The 12,689-nt window shown below is 46.5% G+C and overlaps 1 protein-coding gene across 1 annotated transcript; it reads right to left on the reverse strand.

Annotated features, from left to right (window-relative positions):
• Positions 1-5,047: 5,047 nt before the first annotated feature.
• On the reverse strand, positions 5,048-5,416 carry LOC139810082 (uncharacterized). Its single transcript, XM_071773411.1, has one exon. The coding sequence runs from the start codon at positions 5,414-5,416 to the stop codon at positions 5,048-5,050; it is 369 nt and encodes a 122-aa protein (XP_071629512.1).
• Positions 5,417-12,689: the final 7,273 nt, after the last annotated feature.

Consider the following 12,689-nt stretch of genomic DNA (forward strand, 5'->3'; position numbering starts at 1 on the left):
CGAGGCCCGGCCAGCCTGACCCCGAACGCCGACTCGATCATCGCGGCCCGGACAGCCGGTTGATTCGAAAAGCCCGCGCCGAATAGGAGGTAGTTGGAGCGGCGCCGCCGAAAGGGAAGGCGCGCGAGGAGCTGAGGCGCCAATGAGAGCGCCTTAGAATTGGAGTAGCGCCCCCGAAAGGAGCGGCGCACGTGCGGCCTAGGCGCAGGAAGCACTAGGATCGGCAATCCGGTCGAGCGGCACGCTACAGCGCAGGCGCGGGGAACCGGCGCGATCCCGGTAGGCTATCGTTTCCGACACTGTCGTGCCGGCTAAAGAACAGGAAGCATCTCCCAGATCCCGAGCTGCCCGGACTACCGAAGGGACGACGACACATTGTAAGGTCACCACTCTGGCGTCCCCGCGTTAAGGAAGGAGGGTTCGCTCGAGGCATTGGCCCGTGGCACACATCGGTTACCTAAGCGCCGCAGGATTACCTGTGGACAGCGAGATCAGAGCGTGCGTTACCTTGCGCTCGTAATTAAGGTAGAGTCGGCGGGAAATCGTGCCAGGGCCTTGCCGAGAGTGAGCTCTCTAGTGCGTAGAGACCAATCGTGCCCTCCCCGCGAGCACCGCCACGGCCGACAGTCGCGTGGCGTTGAAATATGTGAATCGGATCAATCGGGTCGAATTGTGTAGCGTCTCGTTGCGTTAATGTAAGTAATCGTGTCGCGTTTCATGGTGTTCATCGTAATCGTGTCGCGTTTCATTCTGTTAGAGTTTATGTTCGTAATCGTGCCGCGTCTTGGCCATATTATTTATGTTCGTAATCGTGTCGCGTCTTGGCCATATATTGAGAGTGATGCCTTGCGTGGCGATAACGGGAGCGAGTTGAGCGGGTAACGGCGAGCCGCGAGTGGTCATGTAATTTGAAGGATACTCGCCCTCGTATTTGAGTAACGTATCCGGGCCCTCGAGGACGGCGAATTTTGTGTTTGGCGGGACGAAAGGATCGACGGGATCGGCGCGGGGCCGCGGAATTGCCGTGCTTGCGAGAGAATTCGGGATTCGCGTGGCAAGCCGCGGGATCGTCCGCGATACGAGTCCTTATTTCGTGTTCGGGGGCAATCGCCGGCCAGCGTGGTCGACACGGCGAGATCGCCCATAATTTTTGTGTCGTGCGGAATCGAGGTGGCCCGGGTGTGCGTTGAAGGAGCAACCGAAGGTGCGGCAAGTCGGTTCGTCGGCCGCGTGGCTTAAGTTCGTCGTGAGTCCGAAGCAAGGTACCGCGATACCTGAATCGTAATTATGTTAAGCTTTCGTGTGTTCGTCTGCGTTTATCTGTTGCGTTGATCCAATCTACAGTGTGAAAGATTCGACATTACCGCGTGCACTTATTGCGTTGCGGCATTCGTGCGTCAGCCCATCCGACATTTTTGCGGTAATACGAGACTCAGACCGATTATACCTATTGATATTATCTGAATAAATATATCCTCTGTTATTATTATTTATTCTCTTGTGTGTGATTGATTGTGTGACGCCTCTCTCCGAATTCCCTGAAAGAGCCCTACGCCCTGAAGTATTGCCGGGAATATCGCGTTAGATATTATAGTGTACGGTGGTGGGATCCGTCGCACCTGGCGCCCAATCTTTGGTGTCGGAATTAGTTACGCGTGCTGCCAATCCACGATAGCCCTCCACCGGATTGCGAGACCGGGGGAAAAAGCGTCGCAACCCATGACCATTCCTCCCTTCGCCCTTCCCTTCTTGTTCTCTCTCTTCAGTCATGTTTCCGACAGCACCATCACATTTCATTCCTTCAGTCCTATCCAAAACTCACTGTCTTTATTCTCTAGCCCGGCCACATTCCAAAAAGTTACGTTCCATTCCCTTCTTCCCTCTTCCTCCCCTTTCCTCCCTCTCTTCTCCCCTCCCTCCTTCCTCTTGTCCTGCTTACACTTATTCCTCAACTTGGTAGTGGCATACTCGTTCTCCTCGGGCTGGCTTTCCTCCTGACGAACATTGGGTCCAGTGACGAGCTATTCTGTTCCCTCTCTTTTCTCTCTCCCCTCTTCTTCTCTTCTTCGTTCCCCCCTCCCATTCCTTAAGATCTTCTCCTCCTCATCCCATTTCCAGTATTGCTCATCTATCCATAGCTTTCCGTACCCTATTCTCACCCTCCTTCCTCTTCTCTCCTCCAATCTCGCGATTTCCTCCAGCTTCCACCTTATCTTTCTCTCTTTCCATGTCCAGTCTTCCAAAATCCTCTCCTTCCTTCCCTTCGGCTCTCTCTTTCTCTTCATGATTTCGTCTCTCTGCTCCTCACTCCTCATTCTTACCATTACCATTTCTCTATCCTTCTCTCTATCTTTGGTCACTCTCTTGATCTCCTCCATGTTTCCTCTCACTCCTATGACCTTTAGCACCTCCTCCACCGCCTCCCTCCTCCTTCCTTCTTTAACCTCTAGCCCTCTGATTATTACATTCTTTCTCCTCTCCTCCCGTTCCTTCCTTTCCATCCTTTTCTCAAGCTCTCTAATTTTATCTCCTTCTCCTCCCCCCCGACACCCCACCCCTTTTTCCTTCCCCTTCTTTACCTCTTTCCAGCTCCTCCACCTTCTTTTCCAGCCCTTTTATGAAACTCATCAACTTCTCCTTTTCTTCATTCCATTTCCCCTCTCTCTCCCTCCCCTCTCTTCTCAACTCCTCCACCTCCTTCCTCATCAACCTCCCCTGCTATTTAAAACCTTCCATCATCTCTTCCATCATCTGTCTCAATTCCTCCCTCCACCCTTTCACCTCCTTCAGATCCTTCATCACTTTCTTCATTTCATCCCTCCACCCCCTCATCTCCCCCCTCCACTCCACTCCTCTCCCTCTCCTCCCAACCCACAGCCTCGGCGGGCTTCTTAAATTCCCTACCCTCCTTTTCGTCCCCTAGCCCCTGCAGTTCCGCATTCTCTCTTTTCCTCTTTGCCTTCCCATTACTCCCGATACTGCTGACACTCCCGCTTCTTGCTCTCTAGCCCCCCGCCCCCCCCCCTCTCCTTTCTCATCGTACCCCATCCTCCCGATCATTCTCTCACTGCCGATTCCCGACTCTCTCACTACCCGTCCGCCACCTATACTCACGCTCTCCTCGCCCGCGGCCGCTCACCGCTCAACTCTCTCCCCTCTTAACTCTTCGAGTGCTCCCTGTCCGACCCGCTCTCGCGTACGCTTTCCTCTCTTAGCGCCTCGCGTGCTCCTTGCCCAACCTGCTCACACACGTACGTTTTCCGAACCCTTTCTATCTCTTATCCTTCCCGCTCGTACCTTTCCTCCACTACCACACACACTCTCGCTCCTCCACTCTCTCCCTCTCTCTCTCACTCTCACCAGCACCTTCCAACGCTCTCACACACCGCCGAAAAACTCTGCCCTGTCACCGCGTGTCGCTCTCTAACGCACCGGAAACGGAAGTCCTCGTACCTGATGTATTTCGATGTAAACAACTTGTACGGCTGGGCGATGTGTCAGCCACTGCCCTACGCAGATTTTCGATTGGTCAAAGACGTTTCGAATTTCGACTTTAGCGCGATCGCTTCGGATTCGCCCACGGGTTATATTCTCGAAGTCGATCTAGAGTATCCGCAGAATATACACGACGCGCACGTTGACCTACCGTTCTGTCCGACGCGCGATAAACCGCCCGGCAAACGGCAGGACAAACTTCTCGCAACTTATCGCTGTACGATAAGAAGCGTTACGTCATCCATTATCGCAACCTACAGCAGTGCACGCGCCATGGCCTTCGCGTCACAAAGATACATCGCGTATTACAATTCGCTCAATCTACGTGGCTCTGCACTTACATCGAGCTCAATACGAAATTTAGAACACTGGCCAAAAATGATTTTGAGACAAATTTATATAAATTGATGAATAACGCGGTTTTCGGGAAAACGATGGAGAACGTTTGAAATCACGTCGACGTAAAATTACTGACAAAGTGGGACGGACGATACGGCACGGAGGCACTGATCTCGAAACCAAATTTTCACAGTAAGAGCGTGTTTTCGGAAAATCTGATAGCCGTTAAACTGCGAAAACTCGAAGTTAAATTTGACAGACCTATTTACGTTGGCATGTGCATTCTCGACGTATCGAAAGTCTGTTTGTACGAATTTCATCACGAGTACATGTCTACTCTGTATGGCGACATGTGTAGAACTATGCACACCGATACGGACAGCCTTATATACCACATCGAGTGCGAGAATGTGTACGAAAACGTGAAACACGATATCGCTAGATTCGACACGAGCGATTACGCGACCAACAACGCGTACGGTATAACGCTCGAGAACAAAAAAGTGCCGGGCTTGATGAAGGACGAGAATAACGGTGCGATCATGACCGAATTCGTTGGACTCAGGGCGAAAATGTACACGTTGAGAGTGGATGGTAAGAAAGACTGTAAAAAAGCGATAGGTGTCAAGAGCAACGTCGTAGCGTGTACTATAACGTTCAACGATTACACGAGATGTCTGCGAGACGAAATTGAAATGACGCGACAGCAGTCCTGTATACGATCGAAGTTGCACGAGGTGTACACCGTGTCCGAAACAAAAATAGCTCTGAGTCCGTACGACGATAAGCGATACGTTATACCAGATTCGACCGATACATTACCGTGGGGACATTACCGAATACCTTTGTAACGTATGTATGTATGTATGTATGTATGCATGTATGTAATAGTATAACGTATGCAGTAGTATATGTAACATAATATATAATAGAGTAGTATAACGTATATATGTCGTATAACGTACGAATGTATGAATGTAGTATAACGTAACGTATTGTGAGTATTATATTACAGTATTGGAAAAAATATTAATAAAGATATTACATGTGTATTTCATATTTTTTACGTATTTTATATGTATTTTATATTTCAAACATTTTACATGTATTACATATTACATATTACATATTGCATATTTTTTTATGTTAAGAATAAAAATACAGTTTACACGAATTAAATAACATTGTCCTTGTGTATCCATGAGTTGTGCGATCAATCGAATCCCAGCCATTTCACGTAAACCTCATCACCCCTCTTGCGGAGTACTTTCTTCACGAGATACACGGATACGTCCGGATAAGTCGCGCGATGCAACTCGTGCTGGTAGAACACCCCAGCGACGGATTTTCCGCGATAGTTCTCGAGTAGATAAGTTACGGGATCGGTACGCTGCACTTTAACGATCTTAAACACCTCGGTGGTCCAATTCGGTGTGTAGCCCTTCTCGAAAATTGTTTTGTATTTGCTAACGCGCACCGAGTCACCCACTTTGAATTTTGCCGGACCCGCGATTTTTATCGCGCTGTACACCGTAGCCAAGAGTCTTTCGGCTTTCGCGGGGGTAACGTCGAAGGGTCGCATGCTGATGGTTCAATGCTTGCGCGCGTTGTAATCCGACACGAGTCGCGGCAACGCGTCGACCCACTTGTAATTTCCGTTGAGCGTAAACATCTTCCACATGTTGTTCTTTAACGTACGATTGAATCGCTCGACGACCGACGCCTTCAACACCGAATACGTGGAATAATGATTGATGTGTTTTCTCACAAGACGTTGCACGTCGGTGTTGTAAAATTCCTTCCCCATGTCGGTTTGTAGATTATTAAGGCACCTCCCGCTGCGTCGAATTATCTCAGCGATAGCGTCGGCTGTCTCGCTGCCGCCTTTACCTTTGAGCGGCACGGTCCACGCGTACTTGACATCGATGACGGTGAGTATGTAGTGGTAGCCTCCGTTGAAACGCGAGTACGGACGCATCTCGACGATGTCAGCCTGCCACAGGTCGTCGTACCCTCGCACTATGACGTGTCTGCGGGAAAAATTTCTTCTTGTTGGTGCGCGCAATTCGTCCACCAACCGTCGCTTTTCGATATTTTTATCCGCATCGATCGATTTTAACGGTCTCATGTTTCGTTGTTGCCGTTTCTGCTTCTAGTGCATCGTTCGTAGCAGTTTTTGAACAGTTCATAACCGCTTCTGAACCATTCGTGAATCGTTCGTTGTCGTTCGTCGTCGTCAGTTAACTGCTTCTTACCACTCATCGTCGTCGTCGTCGTCGACGTTCTTTAGCCGTTTGTAGCCTTTCCTGTCTCCGCGTAGTTTGCAGCTGTTTCTAAACCGCTCGTAATAATTTCTGAGCTGTTTTTTAACCGTTCGACAACCGTTCTTGAGCCGTCAGACAGCCGTCCGACAACCGTTCTCGAATCGTTCGTTGCTGTTTCTCGTCGTCGTTAATGAACCGTTGCTTCTCTTCACTCGTCGCCTTTCGATAGTCGTTTCTGTTGAACCGTTTGTCCATTGTTGTTCGTTGTCGCGTCTGATTCAACGATATTCGCACGCCGAAGCGCATTTATCGCAGTTTGTAACGCTTGCAGATCTTTCTCGAACGCAGTCAGCTTCTCGTCTGACTCTTTTCGTTGATTGTTCAACATTTTAAAGAATTGATTAACGTATAGTTTGTTAACCGCGTCACCGTCAGTCTCAGGTTGCGCTACGCGACTAATCTTGCGCGACCTTGCGTTAAAGTCCGTGGCGGTGCGACACAGAGCGTTATGGCGCACGAAATTTCTCATTAATCCGCTCCACCGATGGTACGAAATGGCATTCGTCGCGTCTCCGCTGTGCTCGAACAATCCAAATTTGTTGATCGGCATTTCGACGCTGATTAAACGGATCGCTGTCGCACCGTTTAATTTATAATAAGCCCGGCTTCGCGAAGTTCCTCGATGATCGACATGATCTCGTTGTCGTGGGCATTGTTGTCAGCTTGACGCGAAGCGTCGAGCAATCGCAGACGATCCACCAGCTCGTTGGGGTCATCCCAGTGCACGTAGTCGATCTTATTATCGGTTAGCGTCATTGCGCGAGGTGAAAATAATCCCTTTCCGGATTTTTTCTTCTTAGATCCGGTCGACATCAACGGTGAAATTACATATTGATACTTGTATCCCACGTTGCCCTTTACTCGCTCGCGAGGATAGTGTTTGAATTTATGAGCACTCGTTGCCAACAGTAAAGTATCCGTTTATGAATTTCTCGTACTCTTCAGCAGGCATTTTTTCGCTAAGACGTCGCATGTCTTGTAGGTACAGGTGAGCCGATTTGGCGTAGAGAAAATGACCTGCGGCATGGAAATAGGGCAACATTTTTTGAATCGTGTCAAGATACAAATTCCAATTGCCGGATCGTTCAGCCTGTATGAACTGTTTTACTAAGGTAACCATACGATGGTATTGAATCCATAGCTTCGTGGTAGGACTGATTTGTTCAACTTCTCGCAATTTTTGGGCTAATTTTCATTCAACGTTTTGAATGAGTTCACTTTCACTTGCTTGCAATATATCGGATCTATCAATGCCTTCAATGAAGTAATCCATGACATCCCGTTCTTCATCGCTGAATTCCGTTGAATCAAATAGAACTTTTGTCAAAGCCAAATGCGTTCAGAAGTGGGCGCGAATCGCTCATGAATAAGCATGACCGGAAAGAATTTTCTCAACGCAATTTTAAATCAAATTAAATAGTTGTTCAATGCTACTCCCCGACATTATGTTCCCGATTGCTCCCAAGAATGACATCAGTAAGTGAAATCCTTCAAGTCTTACGACCACATTTTTGAAATCGTCTTTCATAGCCTCAGCGATATCTTTTGCCTTCCAATACAGCGGCTGATCGAATGTTACGATGCATGTCTGTTGATGGCTTTGCGTGCATCTTTTTTGGGCCTCCATGAGCGATGTATAAATTGTGTCATAATCTGACAGAGGTGCATTTATGAACGGAAGGCAGATTATTCGTGAGCGATGATATTCACTATCAACTGTCACTTGCTCCATAAACCCGTTCCAGCCCGGAATTTCTGGGCGGCATGACAATTTTCCGTATAGCCATATTAAGTCAGGTGTAGTTGGTATAATATCTGATGATAGTTGACGAAGAGCATCGATGTCTGCAACGTTGATTGTCAGCAATCTGTTTGACATAGCTGAGTACTTCAATTCTTCCTAACTGAGCAATGTCTGCAGCTGATGTGGCTTCAAAAGTGCGCGAAACGGCTTTTTTCTGGTTCGATACCTGTGTTGGGTGTGACGCAATGTATCCCCCCCCTCCATTGCGTGGAAGGTTCCGTGGCCGTCGATTGTGTTGATATTAAAATCTGCATTATCGAAGACAAATTGACAAAACAAATTCTCCAACACGTTGCTCTGAGGTCGGCTTATATTTGCACGTTCAAAATTTTGAATCTCAAAATACGAAACAGAAAATCCCAAAGCTGATAATGTTTATGGCCGGTATTCATAGTCAGACCTTATATTTAAGACCATCTTAAGTACAATCTTAAGATGTTATGGACCAATCACAGAGCCGTATTAACATCTTAAGACATTACTTAAGACGGTCTTGAAATAAGATCCGACTATGAATACCGGCCTTTATGAGATTTCTGGACCCGAATTTTTTGTACAAATAAGTTCCGACTTTTATTTGCAAAGGAGATAGAAAAGAGCGTGGGCGCACGGCTGTTATTATTGCATGAGCAATAGAGATGCATTTTTTTTGCCACATTTCTTCACAACCACGCTTATCTTTAGTGATGATTTCCGAAAGCAAACATTGTAAAGATGCAGGAACATCATCGCGAGCATTTTTCATGAAACCATCCGACGGGGGATAACACTCGGTTTCGTAAACAGTAGATCTTATGTCCGCGCGGATTATTGCTGCAGCTTCTCGAAAGACTCGCAGTTTTTCTTGTCGCGGATCGGTTTCTTTTTCTTCATACCACCTGTCCGCAAGTAATTTGTACCCAATATTTCTGAAGCAAATTATGCACTCACGATTACGTTGGTCAATAATAAAAATATCCTCTCCGAACTTTTGCTGCAACTTCTTCTTAACGGTTTTCACGTCTAGTTTATAATTCCCTTCAATTGTCACCATCAAATCGCTCAATTTAAACTGACACTCGTTAGAATTCTCAAGTAGGAATGAATAAATGTATTCCATGTACAATCGTCTACTTTGCCAGTAGGTCGTCCCTTTCCAACCTCCGGAGTTGCTTCACGGTAAACACGACCGGCACATGGAGCATGATACCGAGCTCCCGCGGCAACGAGATCAGGTATGTACTTGATTCGTTCAAGGATTTTACGCGCAAATTCATCTTGACGCTGTTCAAGAATATTCTTAACAGTCTCTTTTGTCGTCTGACGTAGTACTGAACGAATATTTATTCGTCAATCAGAACGTACTTTACTCGATGTTCACAGATTTTTTCAGCACAAAATAAGCAATTATTTTTGAAGTCAAATGTAGTCACTTCAGGCACAACTACTGGCGGTTGTTGTTCGACTTCATTAGCAGCAGATGTACTTCGCCTGGCAGCTGCAGCAGACGCTCTTACATCTGCATACTTACGGCACATTGAATGCACGCGAATTTCAGTAACCGTTTCCAGTAAACGTTGATTTTCTACGTCTCCTCTTGTCATGCTTGCAGTTAACAGACTTCGTACTGCTCTTACTTTCGCAACATAAATATCACTACTGAGAGTTTTTTTGCATATAAATCAGTTTTCCATCTTTACTTTAAAAATTCCACAATCACAAAATCACTTCGAAATATCCGTCCGTTTGCTGTCGCACGACGCCACAACTGAACTAATCGATACACGTGATTCAACGTGATTCAACACACAGACACACACGAACGCGCGGCATCATAGATCTACATTGCGCGCGTTATGCGTGTAGGCTTGCGCCGACCTGGCGACTTTGCGTCGCTCTGTAGAGCGTTCTTTTCAACGAAATGCAACGAGTCACCCATCACATTAAAGATCTTTAAAAATGCTGCAAGTTTTATAAGAATAATTGTTTCGATAAACGTAGTAGGAGACGAGATAGAAGCGATTTAAGATCGATTACCTATTTATTTTCGTCCTTTTCGTCAAATATGTCGGCAAATATCCATCGTAGGAAAAAAAGTCATATATCATAAATTGTAGAGCGCAAAAAAAGCTACAAATTGGTCACCTTACTTTCTCTGTAACTTTTCAGGGAGCCGAGTTATTGCAAAAAAACCGATTTTTTTTGTTTTTTCAAGATGGCGGAAAATCCTCCGCATATTTTGTTTCACCAACTTAGAGTTAAGCTTTTCTACATGCCCTTAACACCCCCTAAAAGGAATTTTGAATTTTTAATTTTTTTTCAGGTAAAATGACAATTTGACTACAGCTCGTCGGTATGACAGGAATTATAACCTGATTCCTGTCAACTTTTACATTTAATATCTCGCTTCGCAGGGCAGAGCGACACTTTTTTCTGCCAGATTCGGTCGTTTTGTGCAAAAACGCGTCGATTAAGGGGATCTTAAGGCGAAGGCCGAACTTTCTTGACGTCGGTAATGTCAACTAAAGCAAAGGCCGAACTCCGACGCGCACGTAAGGTGGTGCCACTGGTGGTGACAACGCGAAACTCCGTACACGTACACACACCACTGAATTGCTCACACGGACGCACGGTGGTAGAAAGACATATGCTATAGACGCGGCAACGCCGCGCGGCGTTGCCGCGTGTATGGATTCTAGCAATACGGCTTGAACCTGAAAATGCTTTCTGGCCGTCCGTAGCAGAAGGCAGTAACGTATCAAGGCTAATAAGCACCCGCTTTTTATAAATTACATATATTCTTATGCACACATGTGCGTATATATATATAATATGTATCTAATTATTATGTGTATGTTTATAATTGTCTGATGACAAATAATAACAGTAGCATAATTGAGAATGTGAATTAGTATACATAGTATGTATTGACGCGGGTGCTTATTAGACACTTGGCAATTTACTGCATCTCTTGCACCTCTAATAATATTCATTTTCATAAAGTAATTATATTACAATAAATATCATAACATATTTCGATCAAGCTATTTCTTATTTAATTTATTTATTGTTGTGCATACAAAACAGTAAGAATTACTTATATATATAGGATCCAACGTACTAAAAAAAAGAAAAAAAGAAAGAGAAGAAATAAAAGAAAAGAAACATAAGAGAAAGAGAATTATGGGAATAATACATGGGAACAATAACAGTATTGATTTATAAACTTTTTATTCAATTTATATTGGTTATCTATACAAAACATATTGTGAAACTGATTGTGAATAAAATATTGTGAAACACACGCAATGTCTATATAAATGGCGCAAAGTTTTCCGTCGGCGAACAGTCATAACGTTACAAGTCAATCTATTTTTTTGGCTGCCGGAACGTACCCCGGCGGAGGAGCGGGCACGTACCCCAGTGAAGGAGCGGGCACGTACCCCGGTGGAGAAGCGGGCACGTACCCCGGCGGAGGAGCAGGCACGTACCCCGGTGAAGGAGCGGGCACGTACCCCGGTGGAGAAGCGGGCACGTACCCCGGCGAAGGAGCGGGCATGTATCCCGGCGTTGGCGCCATACCGTACGTGCCGTACCCTGGCGATGGCGCCGAAACGTACCCCGGCAGTGGCGCATACCTTAAAGAACCCTTGCGCCGGTCCTTTTGTACCGCTTTTCGTACAATTTTATTTATTTGCTAAAACAAGAAATATTTTATAATTATTTTTTAGACATAAATGTATATTAGTAATGTATATATGTGTGTGTGTGTGTGTGTGTGTGTGTGTGTGTGTGTGTGTGTGTGTGTGTGTGTGTGTGTGTGTGTGTGTGTGTGTGTGTGTGTGTGTGTGTGTGTGTGTGTGTGTGTGTGTGTGTGTGTGTGTGTGTGTGTGTGTGGGTGTGGGTGTGTGTGTGTGTGTGTGTGTGTGTGTGTGGTGTGTGTGTGGTGTGTGTGTGTGTTTGTGTGTGTGTGTGTGTGTGTGTGTGTGTGTGTGTGTGTGTGTGTGTGTGTGTGTGTGTGTGTGTGTGTGTGTGTGTGTGTGTGTGTGTGTGTGTGTGTGTGTGTGTGTGTGTGTGTGTGTGTGTGTGTGTGTGTGTGTGTGTGTGTGTGTGTGTGTGTGTGTGTGTGTGTGTGTGTGTGTGTGTGTGTGTGTGTGTGTGTGTGTGTGTGTGTGTGTGTGTGTGTGTGTGTGTGTGTGTGTGTGTGGGTGTGTGTGTGTGTGTGTGGTGTGTGTGTGTGTGGTGTGTGTGGGTGTGGTGTGTGTGTGTGGTGTGTGTGTGTGTGTGTGTGTGTGTGTGTGTGTGTGTGTGTGTGTGTGTGTGTGTGTGTGTGTGTGTGTGTGTGTGTGTGTGTGTGTGTGTGTGTGTGTGTGTGTGTGTGTGTGTGTGTGTGTGTGTGTGTGTGTGTGTGTGTGTGTGTGTGTGTGTGTGTGTGTGTGTGTGTGTGTGTGTGTGTGTGTGTGTGTGTGTGTGTGTGTGTGTGTGTGTGTGTGTGTGTGTGTGTGTGTGTGTGTGTGTAGTGTGTGTGTGTGGTGTGTGTGTGTGTGTGTGTGTGTGTGTGAGATGTGTGTGTGTGTGTGTGTGTTGTGTGTGTGTGTGTGTGGTGTGTGCTGTGTGTGTGGGTGTGTGTGTGTGCGGTGTGTGTGTGTGTGGTGTGTGTGTGTGTGTGTGTGTGTGTGGTGGTGTGTGTGTGTGTGGATGCTACCTGCGTGTGCTGTGTGTGTGTGTGTTGTGTATATTAGGAGCGC

The sequence above is a fragment of the Temnothorax longispinosus genome, chromosome 3 (genome assembly GCF_030848805.1).
Source record: "Temnothorax longispinosus isolate EJ_2023e chromosome 3, Tlon_JGU_v1, whole genome shotgun sequence".
In the NCBI taxonomy this organism is placed as follows: domain Eukaryota; kingdom Metazoa; phylum Arthropoda; class Insecta; order Hymenoptera; family Formicidae; genus Temnothorax; species Temnothorax longispinosus.